The 21552-nt window shown below is 45.6% G+C and overlaps 2 protein-coding genes and 1 long non-coding RNA gene across 4 annotated transcripts in view; 1 reads left to right on the top strand and 2 right to left on the bottom strand.

The window, feature by feature from the left end:
• Rhot1 (ras homolog family member T1) overlaps positions 1-2358 on the bottom strand; it is a 74996-nt gene extending 72638 nt beyond the window's left edge. The window contains exon 1 of the mRNA XM_063269076.1: positions 2309-2358. The gene's annotated coding sequence lies outside the window, so the exon portion shown is untranslated. The remainder of the gene's footprint in view (positions 1-2308) is intronic.
• Rnf135 (ring finger protein 135) lies at positions 374-19604 on the bottom strand. Of its 2 annotated transcripts, XM_039086023.2 has the most exons (6): positions 19216-19355; positions 17994-18160; positions 15161-15304; positions 11431-11593; positions 4408-4482; positions 374-2822 (listed from the first exon to the last, which is right to left on the bottom strand). In XM_039086023.2, the coding sequence occupies exons 2-6, from the start codon at positions 18078-18080 to the stop codon at positions 2305-2307; spliced, it is 987 nt and encodes a 328-aa protein (XP_038941951.1). In that variant the 5' UTR covers positions 18081-18160; positions 19216-19355; the 3' UTR covers positions 374-2304. The 2 variants fall into 2 exon arrangements, with proteins under 2 accessions (XP_038941951.1, NP_001012010.1); NM_001012010.2 differs by lacking the exon at positions 17994-18160 and having other exon boundaries at positions 1318-2822; positions 19216-19604.
• LOC134480832 (uncharacterized) lies at positions 2819-17125 on the top strand. The gene is made up of 2 exons (XR_010055698.1): positions 2819-11307; positions 13241-17125. It is a non-coding gene; the product is annotated as an uncharacterized LOC134480832 (long non-coding RNA).
• Positions 19605-21552: the final 1948 nt, after the last annotated feature.

The following is a 21552-nucleotide window of genomic DNA, read 5'->3' as shown; positions in this document are numbered from 1 at the left end:
AGGACTTTTCTCACATTCTAAAATTGGAAGATTCTCAGGTTCTTCCTATGAAATTCATGATGTGTGCACATAACCTAGTCCCATCTTCTTTCATTCACTGATACACCTTAAGATATGCGATTTCTTCTAATTTCACCTAAATGATAGATTATATCATTTAGGAAATAATGACCAAAAGTCTATATATGGTCATTATGGGTCTAATTTGTTCTATTTTTTTGTTGTTGTTGTTGTTACTGGTTTTTGAGACAGGGTTTCTCTGTGTAGCCCTGGCTGTTCTAGAACCAGCTATAGAGAGCAGGCTGGGCATGAACTCAGAGATCTGCCTGCCTCTGCCTCCTGAGTGTCACCATGCCTGGCTGCTTTCTAAGTATTCTTTTTTTTTTTTTTTTTTTTTTTTTTTTTTAGCTGGGGACTGAACCCAGGGTCTTGCGCTTGCTAGGCAAACGCTCTACCACTGAGCTAAATCCCCAGCCCCCTCTAAGTATTCTTGATTCGTAGTTGGTTCACTATGGAGATTTAAACAGAACCTGATAATAAATACTGAGGGCAGAATGAAATAGAAAGATAGATGATAGATAGATAGATAGATAGATAGATAGATAGATAGATAGATAGACAGACAGACACACACACACACATACACACACAATATTGATACTGGGAGTATCAGTTGATAAACTGGGAGTAACAAGTTGATGTTATAAAGGATTTACCAATAAACTTGCTTAGGAACTATTAAATTTTACAATGCTGCCTCCACTATAACTTCAAGATAAGCTACTAAAAAGGCTTGTTAGAAACTGTAGAAAGGGAAATTTTGTAACTCTAATATAATTGAAGCTTAGGCCTGTTGAGAAACAACAACAACAACAACACCCTTTCTGTTAAGATTTGTACACCAAGATGCAGCCAGTTACCTTCCATTCCTATAGAAGGAGACGCCCTGGCTCACAACCTGTCAATATGTCCATCCCCACACATATCAAAGAAAATGCCTTTGGTGCTGTCCTTAATCTCAGCTCTCTTGAGGTAGAACCAGGTGAATCTCTGAGTTAGAAGTCAGTCTGAACTAAATAGCAAATTCCAGGACAGCAAGGGCTACCTAGAGACTGCCAAAAAAAAAAAAAAAAAAAACCAAAAAACACCAAGGTGACAGTACTGGGTTAATAGCTGTCATTGATGAAGTTCAGGTGTTCTGGTTCTGTTATCAGGAAAGGCAGAGGACAGAACCTAGGGCTTTGTGCATGCAACGTAGACTCTATCGCTAAGTCACACCCCAGCCTGGGTATGATTTTAAAGCAATAAATTCATGGAACTTATTAAAAAATATTTATTTAATGTATATGGGTACACTGTAGCTGTCCTCAGACACACCAGAAGAGGGCATCGGATCCCATTACAGATGGTTGTGAGCCACCATGTGGTTGCTGGGAATTGAACTCAGGACCTCTGGAAGAGCAGTCGGTTCTCTTAACCGCTGGTCCATCTTTACCTGTCCTCGTGGAACTATTATTGCACGACAATGACTAAATAACATATATCCCTTCTGCTTGTGGGTCCTTAAGGTCACTATATGCTTCAAAGATCACTCTAAGACCCACTGAACTCAGCACAGCTACGACAGTCGCGACTGCAGTTTACTACAGCAAAAGTCCCCAGAATAAAATGAACAGTAGAAAAAGGCACACGAGGTAGGGTCCAGGAGCACTCCCTCTTACCAGTCATAGGACAGCGCTCCACCCTTCCAACAGAGGTAAGTGAGGACATTCATAGCATACGCTAGAGATGTTCACTCAGCTATGCTGTTGGGTTAGGCTTTCAACTGAGGGTGGTGGGTGTCAGTCATGTAGGTGTGACTTGTTGGCCACAGCCTGATTGAACGGTTCAGTCCCAGATGAGGCCACAGAGAACAGTCCGAAGTCTTTCAATGGTCCGAAGTCCTTCTTATTAAGTAGGCTATTCTGAGGCCTCAGAGGTCACTGTGAGGAGACACTCCAGACCAGTCCTTTCTCTGAAATGTCTCAGGTTTAAAGAGCTCAAACCTGTTTAAAGTTAATCCTGCCCCATCCAAAAAAGACTAACTTTAAAAGAGGGCAGAGTCAATGCTGGCCTTGAACTCTCTTTGTTCATCATTGCTGGCCTGGAACTTGCAGTGATCCTCCTGCCTCCACTTCCCAAGTGCTGGAGTTATAGGCATGTGCTACCATATCCAGTCTCCCTAAGTGGAATTCTCCAGTTGCCCCTAACCAGAAAGTCTAAGAAGCCACTGTCCTAGCCCCAGGGGGAGCTTCATGTGTTTACTTACAGTATTTCCAGGTAGTTTCCAGGAGTTAAGCCATACAGCCAGAAGGCAGGATGCAGAGGAGAGGAGCTGGAGACCTCACACTCATACAGAGGCCTCTCCTGATCAGCCACTGAGTAGAAGGCAAGCTTCCCCAGCTCCAGGTCAAGCCACACGCCCACAACCTCAGGAGGGCCTGAGGACAAGTCTGTTTTCTTCATCATGGCCCAAGCAGAGAACTGGCTGGGCCCTCTCCACTCTATACACCAAGAGTCCATGGTCCTTCCCAGCATCTTGTCCCGCTTCATGCCCCAAGAAGCCACCCCAACAGCCCAGTGGCTGCAGTTCCGAGTGTCCACTTCCCAGTACTTCTGCCCAGAAGAGAAGGCCTGAGAGCATAAGACCTGGCTAATTGAGAATCTCTCGGAACTCCAATGATAGGGTTGTAGAGCCCGAGACACGGTCACCATTCGGCAATTGTTGGAAACCTCCAGGTTACAGGAGAGGCTCCTCAGGTCAAAGGTTGGACTGATGGCCCCTGGGGAGGAATAAACACCAAGGTCAGTTATGTTTGTCTTTTTTTTACTCATGTGTTTGGGTGTTTTACCTGCATGTATTTCTGGGCACCACACACATGCAGTGCCCACAGAATTAAGAGGGTGTTAGGTCCCCCGCGACAGGCATTCCAGACAGGCATTGTGAGGCACCAATAGGGTACGGGGAATCAAACTTAGGTCCTCCGGAAGAGCAGCTTCTTTCTTTTCTTTCTTTCTTTCTTTCTTTCTTTCTTTCTTTCTTTCTTTCTTTCTTTTTTTTTTTCCGGAGCTGGGGACCAAACCCAGGGCCTTGCGCTTGCTAGGCAAGCGCTCTACCACTGAGCTAAATCCCCAACCCCTGGAAGAGCAGCTTCTTAACCACTGAGCCATTCCTCCAGTCATGGATCGCCAGTTCTGGACCATCCATGTTGGAAGTCATTCACACAATAGCAAAAAGTAGCATTTTGCATTTTTGGTGTGATGTTTACCACTAAATGGATACATAATGCGAGGGAAGCTCTGTATAACCCTCATCTGTATTATCAACACCCTATTCCTGTGGTTCTCTTTTTTGATCTCCCAGCAGGAAGTTGCCTCTGAATCCCACAAAACACAGTCATAGTTTTTTCTCAATACCTGTGTATGAGCACAGCTATCTATGGCAAGATGTACGTGTCATTATTTTTATATAAATTTCCTTTCTTCCTTCCATTCTAGCTCTGGGAATGAGATCCAGGTCTTGTACCTACTAGACAAACGCTGTAGTACTGAGCCACACCCCCGCCCCTATTGGTAAGTACTTGGATACTGTGTCTTCTCTGCTCCAGGCGCTTCTCTCTCCCTGTCCTCTCTCATGTAGCCATAAGGCGATTTTACCATGTTACTATTATCATTGCAAAGACAAGAGAACCAAGCCCCTAAGAGGTAACTAGTCCAGGCTTGCATAGCTATCTAAAGAGCTGCTAGAGTCAAAAGCAGGAGTCCAGGGGGAATGTGCTCTTAAGGACCACCTAGCCTGGGCTAACACAGTATATATGTTCCAGGGGGAGCAGACCGGCAACTGCAACTAGAGACACCAGAATGAATGTGCTCCAGGACAGCTGAGCCCAGAATTTAGGACTCTGAACCCTCTTAGCCTTAGTATGAAGCTCTCCATATGAAGAGACTTAGTGTAGAGGAAGAAAAAGCAATCCAAGAATAGAAAGTCACAGAGAGCTCGGTGGTGGTGGTGGCAGCGCTCGCCCTTAATCCCAGTCAGGTGGATCGCTGAGTTTGAGGCCAGCCTGGTCTACAGAGTAAGTTCCAGGATAGCCCAAGGAGCTGGGCCCAGCACATTCTTGCAGTTCCTCTATGCAGTATGTAAGTAAGTAGTTCTTCAGACTGAGTCTCGGGTAGCCCAGGCTAGTCTCAAACTCAGTAGGTAGTTAAGGATATCCTTGAAATGCTGATACTCCTGCTTCTACCTCCCATCACACCTGGTTTATGCAGTGCTGGGGGAACCTATCTTGTGCATGCTGGGAAAGTACTCTGTCTATGGGGCTCTATCCCACACCCAGTACATATGTTTTAAATAGATCTCATACTTACATAGGGAAAACTGAGACGCTTTCCTGGATACAGGATACCTCTGGTCAGGCAGCAGGCCTACAGAAGATGCCATTTCTAGGATTTAAAGGAATAATTGGGAGGAGGGAAGCCCATTAGCAAAAGGCAAACTGAAGGCATTTTGTGGGCTGAGGTTTTTACAAAGCCTACTTTATTTAGGGTTTTTTAAAGCCTCAATCTCCCTTCTAGCCCACCGACCAAAGTTTGGGGAGAAAGATGGTTAGTAGGACAAGGGGATTGTGGGCCTGTTTAGAAGTAGTTCGTTAGGAAAATTTCAATCTTCGTGGTCAGGATATTAGCAGTCCAGTCCAAGAGCAAATACCAAGCAATAGCAGCGGCTTGATCCAGGAGAAATCGTGAGGCTCTGTCCAATCAATCTGAGTCAGCAGAAGCGGCAAGAAGCCGCCAAAATACAACAAGAAGCTTTTCGGGGCATTTTTCTCTATGGAGTCGCAAGCGAAGACCAGCAAAGCATTGCACGGTGGAGCTATGCAAGAGAGGCCTTTCACTGTCCGTAGGGCTCTACCTATACTCTTTCTAAACATCACTGGCCTTCTCAAGTGTCTGCCTCAGCAAAACATCCTCTCACAAGGAAGCGTCCAAAAACAACATCACATAACTCAACTGAGTCTCCATAGAAATCAGAAATGTCCACTTCAGTATCCAACAGTCACACGATGGGCACAGACCTGCAATTCTTCCTCCTTGGCACATTTCTGGGTGTCTGGGTTGTGCCAGACGTTCAGACCAAGAACATATAGCCCCGTGTCATCATTGTGGAACTTTTTTTTCAAACTGTTTTCCCCCACAAAACCCCAAACTCCTTGCTAGCAAGGAAGTTGTTCGTCTTTATGTTCTAAACACTGGGGACCATAGACAGAAAGTGTTTTATGGATATTTATTGCATAAACAAATACAGTTCTAGGAGATTACAGCACCTTCTAGTCCAGAATACTCACGACCCCCACATCAGCACCACAAACCATTGTTACATAATCCACGGAATATGAGCTGATGTGAGGTTCACCTCCAGTCCTGGCACCTTCTGCACCCTCTCCATGTTCATATTTAACTATGCACCTTAGCAAGTGTATCCTCTACACTGTAACGACCATAGGACGACAGGAAAGAGAGAGGAGGAAAGCCCTACAGCATGGCAAAGGTGGAATCTTCTCCCGTCTTCTCTGTTCTTTTTTTTTTTTTTTTTTCTGGAGCTGGGAACCAAACCCAAGGCCTTGCACTTGCTAGGCAAATGCTCTACCACTGAGCTAAATCCCCAACCCCGTTCTTTTTTTGATATGCACATGTATGTGCATTTTTGCTTCTGTGTGTGCACGCACAAAGGTGTGTGTGAAGGCCTGGTATTGATGTTGAAAATCACCCTCGATCACTCTTTCGCCTTATTCATTGAGACAGGCCTCTCAATCAAACCCAGAGCTCATCTATATGGGTAGTCTTCTAGGCAGCTTGCTCTGGGGATCCCCTATCTCTGCCTTCCTGTGGTGATTCCCCTGCAGGCTTTACAACAAGCAAGGGAAAGCCGGTCAGGGTGAGATTAGAATGAAACTCGGCTCAGCCAAATTTTATTCTTACCAGCTTTAGGTCAGGTCCTCCAGAGCCTGGCCCAGATCATTCTACTTTAGCCATATGTGGTAGTTTGAATATGCTTGGCCCAGGGAGTGTCACTATTAGGAGGTGTAGATTGGTAGAATAAGTCTCATTTTGGGGGTGGGCTTTGAGAATGTCTCCTAGCTGCCTGGAGGCCAATCTTCTCCTAGCAGCCTTCAGAACAAGATATAGAACTCTCAACTCCTCCAGCACCATGCCTGCCTGGATACCAGCATGCTTCCTGCCATAGTGATAATGGACTGAACTTTTAAACCTGTAAGCCTGCAGCAATTAAATGTTGTCCTTGGGGTTGGGGATTTAGCTCAGTGGTAGAGCGCTTGCCTAACAAGCGCAAGGCCCTGGGTTCGGTCCCCAGCTCCGAAAAAAAGGAAAAAAAAAACAAAAAAATAAAAAAAAATAAATAAACCAAATCATTAAAAAAAAAAATGTTGTCCTTGATGGGCATTACCTTGGAAATGGTGTCTCTTCACAGCTGTGGGAACCCTAGCTAAGGCATCTTAAATAAGCAGAGCGCAATTTTGGAAAAAAGGATTCAGGTAACAATGAACTCAGCCCCACGAGTTTAAGGCACGCTTCTATCAGCACTCTTAGCAAAGCGCAAACGAGCACACGGCTCCTTCACAAGACCGGGTGCTGCTCACTCAGAGAGTACCCAAGGTTTACCGTCTAGAGAGACTGACAGAGGTAAGCATCATGCCTGTGCGAGTCAGGATCCGCCTGTCTCCAAGACAACACGACGTCACTTAGGCTGCCATGAAGCACAAATAACATTTCTCCTAAGGATGGGTTTTATGATCTAAAAGCAATGCTCAAGATTTAGGCGAAACAGTCTGAGAAATTCTGAATGATGGAGCAGAGACCATCTCAGACAGAAAAGGTTATAAAACTCCGTCCGTCATTCCTGTCATTCCAGAAAGAGCAGCTATGCATCGCAGTCCACTGAAGAGGGAAACCGTGTGTTTATCTTTCCCGGCTTCTCCAGTGCTCATCTGTCTGCACAAGGCCTTTTTGCCTTCTACACCTTCCCAAGCTGGAATTTTGGGTGGGCCTCCTCAGCCACCTGGCATTTATGAGGGTTCAAGGGACCCAAGCTTCAGTTTTCACATTTGGGCCACAAATGCTTTAACCACTGAGCTGTCTCCCCCACCCCCCAATTTGGACCTTGTGACAGCAAAATAGGGCAAAGGTAAGGCTCAGGTTGAGTTGAAAGACTACCTAGGGTGAGAGCCATGGTAACTCAGGGCAGAACAGGACAAGTGCCAATCAGAAGCCATTCTGTCTGTTCTTAGACAGGTCTTAAGTAAGCCATACTGACCTTAAACTTACCAGAAAGGCAAAGCTGGCTTTAAATCTATTCTCCTGTCTCCACCTAGCACCAAGTGGTAGGATCTCGAGTATGCACTACTATGCTTGAATTAAAAGCCAGTCTCAAAATTCAGGTCAGTTCTGAAACAACTCAAGTGTCCACCAGTGAATAAATGATTATTCAAAATGCAGCAAAACACTTTAAAAAAATAAATTCTGATACACACTACAACATGAATGGACCTGAAAAGGGTTCTTCTAAGTGAAATAAAATAGCCACAAAAAAGACAAACGCCGGGGTTTGAGGGTGTAACTCAATGATAGGTCATATCTCTGGCATGCATGAAGCCCTGGTTTTGATCCCACAGAGCACACATGCACACATGCACACACACACACACGCACAGTAGAATCCCAGTTCCCAGAGGGTAAAGGACCTGACGGGAATAAAGATTCAACTTTGCAGGTGAAAAGGTTCTCAAGATCGGTCATACAAAAATGTAAGTATAATTAACTGTTGGCTCAGCTGCACTCAACAATTGCTAACCAAGTAAAAGCAGTGTCTTAGTGATAGAGACTCTTGCTATGATGAAACGCCATAACCAAAAGCAAGTTGGAAAGGAAGGAGTTTATTTGGCTTATAGATCCATGTTGCTGTTCATCATCAAAAGATGGAAGGAAGGAAAGAAGGGAGGAAGGAAGGAAAGAAGGGAGGAACAAAGGAGGAAAGGAAGGATGGGAGGGAGGAAGGCAGGGAAGGAGGGAGGAAGGGAAGAAGGACAGGAGGGAGGGAGGGAGGGAGGGAGATGCAGACAGAAAACCAAATCTGAATTCTGGAACATATACAACTGAGGCCCTTTATTTCTCAAGCTAACTTCTGGAACAACTAATAAACATTATTGAAGAGACCATGCCTTTTCTATTTAAACAGAACACCTTTTAATGCAAAGTGGTGTTATTTAAATGCAGAAGGCAACTGGAGAGAGCAGCAAGGAGCACTTGGGACGCCCTGCAGTCTACCCTCAATAGCACCAAGACAAAAATCTAACTGAATGTTAAAAAGCTATAATAAGATACATATTCCTAAGTACATAAAGCAGGAGCCATGAGGAGTAGAGTTTTGAAGGCCAGGGCCAATGTCTAATGCCTGACAGGCATCATTACTGAATTCTAATGTAAGTCAAGAGAACAAGAGGGAAAAATGGTCCCTTTGCACTGGTACTATTTAGTGTAAATACATTCCCCAAATACAATAGAGATGCTTTTTCCTCCCTGAGACAGGATCTTACTATGAACTCTAAGAACTCATAGAGACCCACTTGCCTCTGCCTCTTGAGTTCTGGAATTGAAGTTGTGTGCCCCTAAACTCAGGCATAACTGTCTTTTTGATAGGCTCTATTGAGAAGTAGAGCTGGGTGTGGTCGCTCACACCTTTAATTCCAGCACTCAAAAGCTTGCCGAGTTCAAGGCCAGCTTGGACTGTAGTCCAATGTAGTCCAATGTATGGCAAACTCCAGGACAGGGAGGAATACAAAGAGAAACCCTGTCCCAAAAACACAAAACAAACAAAGTTAATTGTATAGTTTCATGCCCGTTTTCCTTTTTACTGCTATCCCTCCCCCAACACCCTGACCCACACTCTTTCTGAGACAGGGTCCCTCTCATGTACTCCAAGTTGGCCTTGAACTGAGGCTCCCACCTCCACCTCCCAAGGGCCGGGGTTGGAGGTAGGTACTGCTGTGCTTAGTTTCATGCCTTGTTGATAAAAACATTTACTAACTAGGAGGTAAAAAGGAAGCTGATGAGATGGCTCAGTGGGTAAAAGTACTTGCCATCAAGCTTGATGATCTCGGTTCAGCACCCACATATTATGCTCCCCAAATTATCCTCCTACTCATGCACACAGATTGTGGCAAATGTGTTCAGAAGATCATAGGCACGAATACACACATACACAATGAATAGTGAATAAACAAACAAACACATAAAGAATTTTTTTCTTAAAAAGACATAAAATAAAAAGCAGTCAGGCAAGGTGGAAGATACGGTGAAGTCCAGCTATTCAGAAGGCAAGAGGATCACATAAGCCTAGGAGTTTGAGGTCAGCTTGGGCAACGTAAAGAAATCTCATCTCAGAAATGAAAACAGGGTGGGTGGTGGGTGGGGGTGGGGCCTGGAGAGATGGCTCGGTGGTTAAGAGCAGTGACTGCTCTTCCAGAGGTCTTGAGTTCAATTCCCAGCAACCACATGGTGGCTCACAACCATCTGTAATGGGATCTGATGCCCTCTTCTGGTGTGTCTGAAGACAGCTACAGAATACTCACATAAATAAATTAAAAAATTTTTAAAGAATGAAAACAGGGGCTGTAGAGATGGCCCAGCAGTTAAGAGCACTTGTGGCTCATGTTGAAGACCCTTGTTTGGACTCCAGCACCCATATAGTGGCTCACAACCATCCCTAAGTGTAGTAGCAGGGGGATCTGAGGCCCTCTCCATTTTCTGACCTCTGAAGGCACTAAACATACACGAAGTGTCTTAGATATACATGCAGACAAAACACCCATACACACAAATAAATCTAAAAGCAATGAAATCAGGAACCAGACAGATGGTTCAATGGGTAAAGGCACCTGTTGCTAACCCAACAGCCTGAGCTGGTTAGAGAATCAATTCCTGCAAGTTGTCTTGACTTCCCCCCCCCCCCACAGGCTCAGCACACACATGACCACCACAACGTGTGAGTAAATATAAAAACAAAAAGCCCAAGTCAGCCTGTCTGCAATCTCCTCGGGCCAAAACCAAAGGTAAGCCATACCTAGGATCAGGGTTCACACATCTTAAAAATAGGAGTTTTGCTTCACTTGGGGCCTATGTCACAGAAAACACCTTGAGTTCATATCCCAAAGTGTACACAGCCACCGCCATGGCTTGGCTCACTCCTACTCAGCTTATACAAGCACAGTGAAAACAGCCATGCATCAGATCCTTAGAATGGAGGAAGAGCTGGGCAAAAAAGCCAAGTTTTCTGGCAGGCCCTTCAGGAACCCACTGGCCAAGTAAGGCATGAACTGGAGATCCCTGGGGCTACCAGATCCTCTGTCCTTGGTGTTACCCAGGCTGCTCAAAGCCAGCCCAGTGATTGCCCCTCCCGATGCTACTGCTTCCTTAGATGTCCACCCCTGACCACCTGGAGCCCTGCTGGAGCCCCCAGCTCTGTAATCGTGTGATCGATCGGTCTGAATCATTGTTTCTGTCACCTGACTTCCCAGTTAGTGTCTGGGACCCTCATAACTCCAGTGTAATCCCTTGGGTGCCCACCGTCAAGACTCCCCCAGTGGTTTACATGCAAAAATAAAAGCCGCAGAAACCCCCAAAACCCCCGAAATAAAAGAAAACAGCCATGTTCTGAGTCCTGTCCCCAAAGAATGAAGCAACTTTGCCATTCCTGCCCAAATGAAGAGGCAACTTCCGGTTTCCTTGGGTAGTTATGTCAAATGGTGTTTTGCTAAAGCAGATACGTGAAAGGACAGATGATGTCTAGAAGGAAAATAAATATAACCCAACAGACAGTGGACGACCCTGGATGGTGTTGCTGTGCCTTACTCTTCACTGGTCTTCACTTCCTTGGGAGAGGCACAGCAGAGAACTTCTCCTGGCATCCCTGCTGGCCCTGGTTGCCCCTGTTGACGCATGCTGATTCCTGTTTGCTATCCTGACACCACTGAACTAGGCTGCTGGTATCCTGACAGATGGATATTGAAACTGCCCCAAGGAACAGCACCAAGCAGAACATCATGGTTTCTTCTGGATCGACCTGCTGTTGCCAAATCGTGACTGGTGTTCATGAGCGCATCCGACTACTACTGCTGACTCCGTGAACTGAACCGCTGATACCCTGACAACACAGACTGGATTTGCTCCAACAACTTTTCCTTTCCACCACCTCTGGTAAGTGGTGGGCCAGAAGGGAAGTTAAAGCATTTAATAAGCCTTATTAAAAGTAGGTTTTGAAAAGTATAAGCCTAGACCCAACTTCCTTAATCGGTCCTGTTCTACTAATTATCCGCTCACCCTCAACTTGTTTTTTAGGAGCTTCGTTCCCCGTGACACTCCCTTGCAGGGTTTCCTGAATTTTTTCTAGGTCACGGAGAATCTCCTGAATTTTCTTCTGAGACGCACTGAAAGTCACCAGCTTTGGAGAATCCAAGGGATATTCCTCCTCAGAGGAAGAATCCTGTTGGTCAAGGAAGAATGGACAATGAAATGAAGTGAAAACCAACTGAGGAACTCATAAAATACACCCAAGCTCTGCCTTCCAGCTGTAATTTTTTTTTTTCTTTTTTTTCCGGAGCTGGGGACCGAACCCAGGGCCTTGCGCTTCCTAGGCAAGCGCTCTACCACTGAGCTAAATCCCCAGCCCCCAGCTGTAATTTTAAATGGAAGTATTAACAGGCTTTGTTTTATTTTATTGTTTTGTTTTGGAGACCGGGCTTCTCTGTGTAGGCCAGGCTGCCTCAGACTCAAGAGGTCCACCTGCCTCTGCCTACTGAGTGCTGAAATGAAAAAGCAGCAGCACCACCTCCAGGCAGTATTCTTTCTGGGGAGTTGGAGTTACAGTTAATTGTGAGCTACCACGTGGGGACTGAAGATCAACCCCAGTTCATCTAGAAAAGCAAATGCTTTTAACTGCTGAGCTCTATTTCTGGCCCCATTTTACGCACAATTCATTGCTTGCTTGCTTGCTTGTTTGTTTTTCAACAGGGTTCCTCTGTGTAGCCCTGGCTGTCCTGGAACTTGCTTTGTAGCCCAGGCTGGACTCAGACTCAGAGGGATCTACCTGCCTCTGGGTAGATCTGCCAAGTGCTGGGATTAAGGGGCATATGCCACCACACCCAGCGATTATTTATTTCTTAATGTATTTTTTTATGGTGCTAGGAATCAAATCCAGACTCGTTCATGAACCCTATTAAGCTATATCCCAATCTATAAGGTTCTTTTTATTTTATTTTATATGTTTTTTGATGTGTGTGTGTGTGTGTGTGTGTGTGTGTGTGTGTGTGTGTGTGTGGTATGTGTGCACATGGAAAACAATGTCAGGTGTCCTGCTCTGTCACTCTCCACTCTATTCCCTTGAGACAGGGTCTCTCATTGATCCGGAGCCAGGCCGATGGTCACAGTAATCTCACTCCTCCAGCCACAGCACGCTCACTTGTAACCCCTTTTCTAATATCTCAGTAAGATCACAGTGGCTCGCTGGTTCCAACAGATGTCCCTGGTTCCAGGAGAGACCCTGCCTCAAAGGAATAGGCAGACAGTAATAGAAGAAGTTACCTGATACCTTCTTCATGGCCCTGAGTACACAAGTCAGAAGGTTGCAGCTGTAGTAACTGATAAAACAAACATAAAGGCATGTGAGGGGCTGGAGAGATGGCTCAGTGGTTAAGAGCACTGACTGCTCTTCCAGAGGTCCTGAGTTCAAATCCCAGCAACCACATGGTGGCTCACAACCATCTGTAATGGGATCTGATGCCCTCTTCTGGTGTGTCTGAAGACAGCTACAGTGTACATACATACGTAAAATAAATAAATCTTAAAAAAAAAAAAAAGGCATGTGAAATCTTAAGAGTCTCTGACAGGGAGTTTGATTCATTCAAGGAAATCGGTGAAGGCTACTCTCCCAGAGGGCGATGATTTAGGGGACTGGGAGGCAGTGAGGCCTTCAGCAGGTGAGTGGAGCAAGGTTGTCAGGGTTGCTGGAAGCACAGTCCCATTCCTTTCTCCCCCGCCTTGGGGTTGTGAGGCTCTGCCCTACCACATATTCCTGCCAGTGCCCCTGGACTCCTATACATAGTGACCTAAAATAAACTTTTTTCCATTTCAGAAGCCGGTTATCACTGTTATTCAGACATCGTCAGAGTATTTCAGGTGGATGAGTTAGATGAAGAAAGCTAACTAAGATAAAGTGGAACATCTGTAGGGCTACGATGACAACCCAGGCAAGAGACTGTCATCGGCCTGGACTTGAGAAGTCTCAGAGGAGCTCAGGCATGAGTAGAGCTGGAAGATCTTCAGCTGGCCTTGGAGCTACAGTGCTCTGCTAGGCAGGTTAAGGCACAGGAAGTGTCATGACTTCCAGGCTTTTGACTTGTGTGTTTGGAAGAATGAGACCAAGACAGTGATGGAGACTCCCCAGAGGAACTGCGCTGTATTGGAGACAGCCAGAAGGAAACGTTGAGAAACGAAGTGGAAGCTTCTAGGTCTTTGGAAACTTATGTCAAATGATTGTTTGCTGGGGCTCACAGGTGGAAGGATGTCTTGCTAAAGCAAACATGTGAGAGACTGTTGTCCTGAAGCAGACACAGGTGAAAGGACGCTTGACGAAGGAGTATCAATGTGGCCCCATAGACAGTGGAGACAAGCACTGTATGTTTGCCTTACATAGCACTGCTGAGCTCAACTTGTGATACACAGCCATTGAGAGAAGCTCTCCCAAGAACTGTTTCCAAGGGCTGGAGATGGCTCAGTGGTTAAGAGCACTGACTGCTCTTCCAGAGGGCCTGAGTTCAATTCCCAGCAACCACATGGTGGCTCACAACCATCTGCAGTGGGATCCAATGCCCTCTTCTCATGTGTCTGAAGTCAGCTACAGTGTACTCACGTGCATACAATAAATAAATAAATAAATAAATAAATAAATAAATAAATAAATAAATAGTAGGTTGCAAAAACTGCATACCTACAGAGAAACAGGAAAGGAGGGTCAGGAGTTCATGGCCAGCTCTCATTATATACTGAATTCAAGGCCAGTCTGGGCTAGAGATCCTACCACATAAAACAAAAGCAAATAAAGCAACTGGGGACTGAGCGTAGTGGAACTCGGGAGGATTCAGGAGGCTGGTACAGGAGGACCATGAGTTCCTGGTGAACAACAAAACTCCATCTCAAAAGGAAGCGGGGTGCTTGCTGCACAAATCCGATGACCCGAGTTAGATTCCTGGAACCCAGACTCCGGAAAGCTGGGCTCTGACCCCCACACACCCGACCCTGCACACACACCCTCTCAACACACATACCCTCCCCTCTACACAATCCCCCCGGCACACACAAACTCCCCTCCACACAATAATAAAAATACTTTCTGCAAGGTCACTGAGTGAGGCTGGAGAGTTAGCTTGTCAGCTTGTTAGCTTGTCAGTGTTCTTGCACACGACCTGCGTTCAATTCCCAGTACCCACATGATGGCTCGCGCCCATCTATAGCTTTGATTCTAAGGGATCCATCGTCCTCTTTCCTCTGCCCTACTCAGACATCGGGCATGCACACGGTGCACACACATAAAAGCAGACGAAACACCCAAAAACATAAAATAAGATAAACACATCTTTAAAAAGATTTTTGGGGTTGGGGATTTAGCTCAGTGGTAGAGCGCTTGCCTAGGAAGCGCAAGGCCCTGGGTTCGATCCCCAGCTCCGAAAAAAAGAACCAAAAATAAATAAATAAATAAATAAATAAATAAAGATTTTTAAGGGACACTGAAGATGAGGACTTTCAAACCTGTGGGATTTACCTAGGTATTGTTGGTGGATTTAGAGAGTGAATCATGTAGAGTGGGAAGGATGGATCCCAGCCTACTTAAAGCTTCCATTAACTCAAAGCCAGCCTGCCACTTTCCCAATCACCCATATTTGGCAATAAAGAGAATAAGTAGTAAAGCCTGAGACCTGTTGCGTGTCGTCTCTCCCGGACAGCTCTAGCAGGAAGCTGTCTTTCACCCCAGCCCCTTCTCCCCTCCTGAACCTACCATGTGCAGGATGCCTAGAGCATTGTCCAGTCCAGATGCCAAGCTAGGTCTTTGCGTTTGAAGGCTCTTGACAATGTCTACAAGCTGTCCCACCAGCTCAGTCAGCTCCTGGACAACTTGTGTAGTGCTTTTCTGTACTGTCACCTTTAAAAGAGCACAATTGGGCTTCTGGTTCACAAAAAAAATTGGACCCAGGAATATAGTTCCCCCAATAGAAGAAGCTTTAAATGCCAAGGAAGCAGACAGGTAGACCAATGGAAAAATAGCTGGATAAAGTGATGCCTTTCATCCCAGCCCTGGGGGGCAGGGTTGGGGGAGAAAATGCAAATGCTACTCCAAGGGGCAAGGAGTCCTTTCAACAAACACCATCAGGAAAATGGCATGAACAAATAAAGTTAGATTCTTCTGTTGGTTTGTTTTGCTTTTGAAACAGGGAGGGTCTCTCTACAATGTCCTGACTGTCTTGGAACTCACTGTGTAGACCAGACGGGCCTGGGACTCACAGAGGTTTACCTGCCTCTGCCTTCAAAGTGCTGTGATTAAAGGAACGTGATGTGCTAATGAAAGGGGTGAATCCGCCTGAGCCAGGCTGACTCCATGACAGGCTGCAAACTAGCAGTTCAGGAGACCAGGCCTGGGTTTCCACTTCCCAGAACTGTCAGTTCCCGGAACACCACAGACTTATGTAAAAGAAACCCTTCCCCAGCTTACAAAAGGACAGTTAGCCAAGCTTGTGGCCAAGAGGTCTAGAGCTACCCCTCCATGGCATGAAGCAAGAATAGTCAGTCAAATGTATATAAGAAATACTCAAGTTAATAAAAAAAAAAAAAAAAGAATAGTCAGTCAAGTATGCTTGAAGCAAAACCCTAACCAATGACAGCATCACCCAGACCCCCCAGCGATAGAACCGACCAATCAGGATACAGATCACCTACCCCTCTCTAATGTTCCTCTTTTTGGCTTTAAAACTGAATCTGCAGATTCGGTCAGGGTCCTTCCATCCCAATGGAATTGGGTCCCTGCATGCAGGAGTTCACTCAATAGACACTCTGCTTTTGCATACTATTAGAATCTAGGGCATATTTGTCAGCAATTCAGACCCTAACACTATCATACCTTGCTTGAAGTTAGAGTCTTATCCTAACACTATACAGGAAAATAAATGAGGAGGCCGGGGACAGTGCATGCCTCGAAGTGTGAAACTGAAGACAGGAACTGTAGAGGAATTTTAATCCAGGAACATGGCTACTCTGGAGAGAATTACAGACATGCCCTTGGCACACACCTTTCATCCCAAACAATGAAGGTAAAATTAGTTTGTAGAAGGAAGCAGCCATGTTTGAAAATTATGTCTAACTGAGGGACAGACAAAGTGATAAATCATAGACAAAATAAGATATCCCCAACTCTGGGCTGGAGAGATGGCTCAGTGGTTAAGAGCACTAATTGCTCTTCCAGGGGTCCTGAGTTCAAATCCCAGCAACCACATGGTGGCTCACAACCATCTGTAATGGGATCTGATGTTCTCTTCTGGTGGGTACTTATATATAACAAATGAATAAATCTTTTAAAAAAAGATATGCCCAACTCTCATGAGAAGGGACAGGAAAGAGTCAAACTTAGGAAAGGCATAAGGGGGGGGGGAGAGAGAGAGAGAGAGAGAGAGAGAGAGAGAGAGAGAGAGAGAGAGAGAAGCGCTGGAGAGATGGCTCAGTGGTTAAGAGCACTGACTGTTCTTCCAGAGGTCCTGAGTTCAATTCCCAGCAATCACATGGTGACTCATAACCATCTGTAATGGGATCTGATGCCCTCTTGTGTCTGAAGACAGTGACAACTACTTGTACAACTACTCATACAACTAAAATAAATATAACTTTGGGGTTGGGGATTTAGCTCAGTGGTAGAGCGCTTGCCTAGCAAGCGCAAGGCCCTGGTTTCGGTCCCCAGCTCCGAAAAAAAGAAAAAGAGAGAGAGAGAGAGAGAGAGAGAGAGAGAGAGAGAGAGAGAGAGAAAAGAAGGTAGTTTTACTGGGAGAGTTTTATAGCAACAAGTTGAAGAGGGAACAAGCCCTAGAATGAGAAGGAGCCAGAAGATTAGGACAGGTTGCTAGAGTTAGTTTGTGGCCAAGCAGAGCAATTCTGTCAGAAACTGAGAGAAATCAGTTTGAATCGGTCAGCTTGGAGAGGAGTTTGAGCCAGCCAGCAAGAATTCAGAAAGAACTAGAAAGGGTGAACTTATTCAGCAATAAATCTCAGGGGCTGAAAACATTCTAGGCCTAGGTTAGATTATACAAAGGCTAGAAGCTTCTATTCTTAGGTTAGCAGACAGAGCCAGTAATCCTTGGAGACAATTACATCGGGCGAATAAAACATACTTTTTTAAAAAAATATTTATTTTTATTTTATGTGCACTGGTGTTTTGACTACATGTATGTCTAGGTAAGGGTGTTAGGTCACCTGGAGCAAGAGTTACAGCCATACAAAGCAATGATGTTCTGATATATGCTGCAAAATGAACCAGCCCTGGAAATATGGGACTGAAAGAAGTTAGACACAAAGGGGCATGGAGGGGGCCCATTTACACGAAACACGTAGAATGAAAGGTCCCCTAAAAAAAAATAAAAACCTTGGAAATACCAGGTTTCGGTTTCCCAGGGAAGCAGTGGGACAATGGGCTGTTAATAACTGATAGTTCTGGAAGCTCAGAGCTGAGTCAGTTCTTGGGATTTCCTCAAGGCCTCCTCAAATATAGTAAAACTAGCAGAGCAGCCAATCAGAAACCAACTCATGTAATTTCCCCCGGCACCCACCAGTGAAATTTTATATTATCTAACCTTTGCTAAAATTCCTCTAGTTTTCCATGAAAGCCTCACGACCCTTTGTCTAGGGTTGCCATTTTTGTAAGCAGCGGACCCCTGCATGGTGGCTTCTTGCTTGCTTGAAATAAAAACACTCTTGCCTATTGCATGTGAGTGATGGTCTCAGTGCGACGCCTTCCGTCCTAACAGAATAGGTAAATCCAGAGACATAAAGCACATAAGAGATGCACAGAGGCTGGAGGGACAGGACTCAAATGTTATTGCTCAGTGGGTACAGAGGTCCTATTTAAGGCGATGAAATCACCTTGACAACAGCAGTGACAGATGCACAGTACTGGAAAGAGGACAAATGCCATAGGACTGTACACTAAAAAAACTTGTCCAAGTGACCAGTCAGGGCGGTACACGTGTTTGATCCCAGCTCTTGAAAAGCAGGACGGAGGCAAAGCTCTTCGAGTTCAAGTGGCCCACACCTGTAATCCCACATCTGTGATCCCATACACCCGTCATCCCACATCTGTGATCCCATACACCCGTCATCCCACATCTGTGATCCCATACACCCGTCATCCCACACTTGTCATCCTATACCTGTCATTCCATATACCATATGCCTGTCATCCCACACCTGTCAACCCACACACCTGTCACCCCACACCTGTCATCCCATACACCTGTCATCCCACACTTGTCATCCTACACCTGTCATCCCATATACCATATGCCTGTCATCCCACACCTGTCAACCCATACACCTGTAATCCCAGACTTGGAAAGCCGAGGGAGTCGCTCCAGGTTCAACACCGTCCTGGTCCAGTCTAGTTAGACCCTGCCTCAATAAATATATAAATAGGTTAACTGAATTAAAGGGGTACAATGGCAAATTTTGTGGCTATATATATTTTACCATGCAGTAAAAAAAAAAAAAAAAATCAGACATCATAGAAGGCTGGGAAAAACTAGAACTATGCAAGTATGCACCACACCTTGGCTAGATGGGACTTGGATTTTTAACTACTGTTTGTGACCGGACCTTACTAAGTAACTCTGGCTGCGTGGGACAAGCCGCTGTTTTAGCCTCCCAAAACCTGGGATTGCAGACATGGGGTCACCACGTCGGGCTTTTCTACTTCTTTATTCAGCTCTGAACTTTTTAAAGGTTCTACAGAAAACAGATTAGATTGAGCAAATTATGTGGCAGAAAAAGAGATCGGGAAGTCAAGTGCAGGCTTCCTACCTGGGGCGGTGTAGGTGTACACAGAGAACGGGGCACAGGGGCGGGTTCGGGACCAGCCTCCAACTCCAGCGCCGCTTGGCGGTACTTGTCCACCAGGTCTTGCAGCAGCGGGTTCTTATGCAGCACGGGCTTCGCCGAGGGGCCCTTCCGGCATATGGGGCAGGCCCAAGGGCAGCTATCCACGCCCGCGCGCTTCGAGACCCACAGGTCTTTGAGGCACTGGAGACAGAAGCTGTGGCCGCAGGGCAGGGTGGTGGGCCAGTCCAGCAGTCCTTGGCAGATAATGCAGCTCAGGTCTTCCTCGCTCAGCCATACCGGTACTGCGGTGCCAGGACAAGCGGCTGCCATAGTTAGGCGACAGCCAGGAAGCACAGTTAGGTCCCGCCTTGACCCAACTTCCCGGGCAACACTGCTTCGCCCGGCCCCTCCAAACAGTTCGCCCCGCCCAGATGCTAGCTCTCCCCCAACCTCTAAAAGTGCCCGTCGCTGCTGAATTCTGTTCAGGAAAATCATCTCTCCCTAGTAGCTGGGTCCTGCTCGCCTATCCATAAACATACAACCCCAACAACTTAAGCTATGAAAAGGGTCAGCTTCAGGAGCTCATTTTAGAATCATAACAGCAAAATTACAGTTAGAAAGTAGCAATAGAAATAATTTTATGGTCCGGGGTCACAACCATCTGTGATGGGATATGATGCCCTCTTCTGGCTTGCCGGAAGACAGCTACAGTGTACTGTGAATCTTAAATAAATCTTAAAAAACAAAAACCTACATTTGCTCTTCTTAAAAATAAGCAAATCTGGGGTTGGGCATTTAGCTCAGTGGTAGAGCGCTTGCCTAGCAACCGCAAGGCCCTGGGTTCAGTCCCCAGCTCCGAAAAAAAGAAAAGAAAAAAAATAAGCAAATCAAATAATAATATAAAGATATAATAATAGAATAAAGATATCCTCAGGGACAGGCGGAGGTCAGGAGCCAAGGCCGACCATGCCACTGTCTGTACTGCACTGGGATTTCTTGTCAGTCTCCTCTGCCTCTCAGAGGGACACACCCACCTAAATTCCCCTTTCTCTCTGACTATTTACTGCTCTATCTGGTGATGAGTTCGTTGAGCTTGGGGGCTGTGCCCTTACTGATTTCCTCACCCCAGAATTTAGTTAGACCCTCAAGGAGCACACAGTGATAGAAAAGGCAGGCTCTTTTTTTTTTTTTTTAAAGATTTATTTCTTATATATAAGTACACTGTAGCTGTCTTCAGACACACCAGAAGAGGGCATCAGCTCCCATTACAGATGGTTGTGAGCCACCATGTGGTTGCTGGGATTTGAACTCAGAACCTCTGGAAGAGCAGTCAGTGCTCTTAACCACTGAGCCATCTCTCCAGCCCCAGGCAGGCTCTTAATGCACGCTCTACGGTGGCCTCCAAACTTCCTAATGCTTCCACTCTTAAATACAGTTCCTCATGTTGTGGTGACCCCCCCATCATAAAATTATTTTTGTTGCTACTTCATAACTGTAATTTTGCTACTGTTCTGAATAGTCATGTGATTACTGGAGTTTGCCAAAGAAATCATGACCCACTCGTTGAGAATCACTGCTCTAGCAGGTACCTCAGCAGACATGTCCAAAGAACATCAGAAGCTAGAGAGGACCCGCCTCCCCAGGGAACTTCGTTCTGGAGAGACACATCCAGAATTTAGGTTGCTGCTTCTTTTGACTGGAGAATTCAAAGAAAGGTCAGTAAATTCAGAGACTCTCACCAGGCATGAAAGCATACATCGGTAATCTCAGCAGTCAGGAGGCAGAGGCAGGCAGATCTCTGATCAGTTTGAGGCCAGCCTGATCTACAGAGTGAGTTCCAGAACAGCCAGGGCTACATTAAGAGACCCTGTCTCAAAAAAAGAAAGAAACAAAGAAACAAAGACAGACAGAAAAGGCCATCTTGGGCTACATGAGGCACTGTCATTTGAAAAAGCATGTGTGTGCATGTGTGTATAATTAATATACATATATATTAACATATACATATGGAATCTCTTAAAAAACCACCTCACTCTGCTGAAGAGACGAGAGAACGTCCATTACATCTCTTCATTATCATTGAAAGGAGAAAAAACAACGAATCACTGAACAGGAACCCCGGCATCTGTTTCTCTCTAACATTTCAATCATATGAGATTTCTTTCAGTTCTTCTTTCCTAACTTGAGGTCTTTGAGACTTTCCTTTCCTCGGCTTGAATTATTTCCTTTGCCCCGTCCCTTTGACTAACCTCTCCGTAGTTTGGAGAATGTCAACTTTACTGTCACTTTCTTAAGAGGAAGGAGCCTGCACGTCATTGC

The sequence above is a fragment of the Rattus norvegicus genome, chromosome 10 (assembly GCF_036323735.1).
Source record: "Rattus norvegicus strain BN/NHsdMcwi chromosome 10, GRCr8, whole genome shotgun sequence".
Taxonomy (NCBI): Eukaryota; Metazoa; Chordata; class Mammalia; order Rodentia; family Muridae; genus Rattus; species Rattus norvegicus.
This window is presented reverse-complemented; position numbering and strand designations above follow the sequence as displayed.

Coding starts and splice junctions, on each gene's coding strand:
- Rnf135 (NM_001012010.2), bottom strand. CDS start 19,563: ATGGCAGCCGCTTGTCCTGGCACCGCAGTACCGGTATGGCTGAGCGAG. Junction 11,594..15,160: donor CTCTAGGCATCCTGCACATG/GTAGGTTCAGGA, acceptor CTTGACCAACAG/GATTCTTCCTCTGAGGAGGA. Junction 4,483..11,430: donor TCCTAAAAAACAAGTTGAGG/GTGAGCGGATAA, acceptor TTTAAATCCTAG/AAATGGCATCTTCTGTAGGC.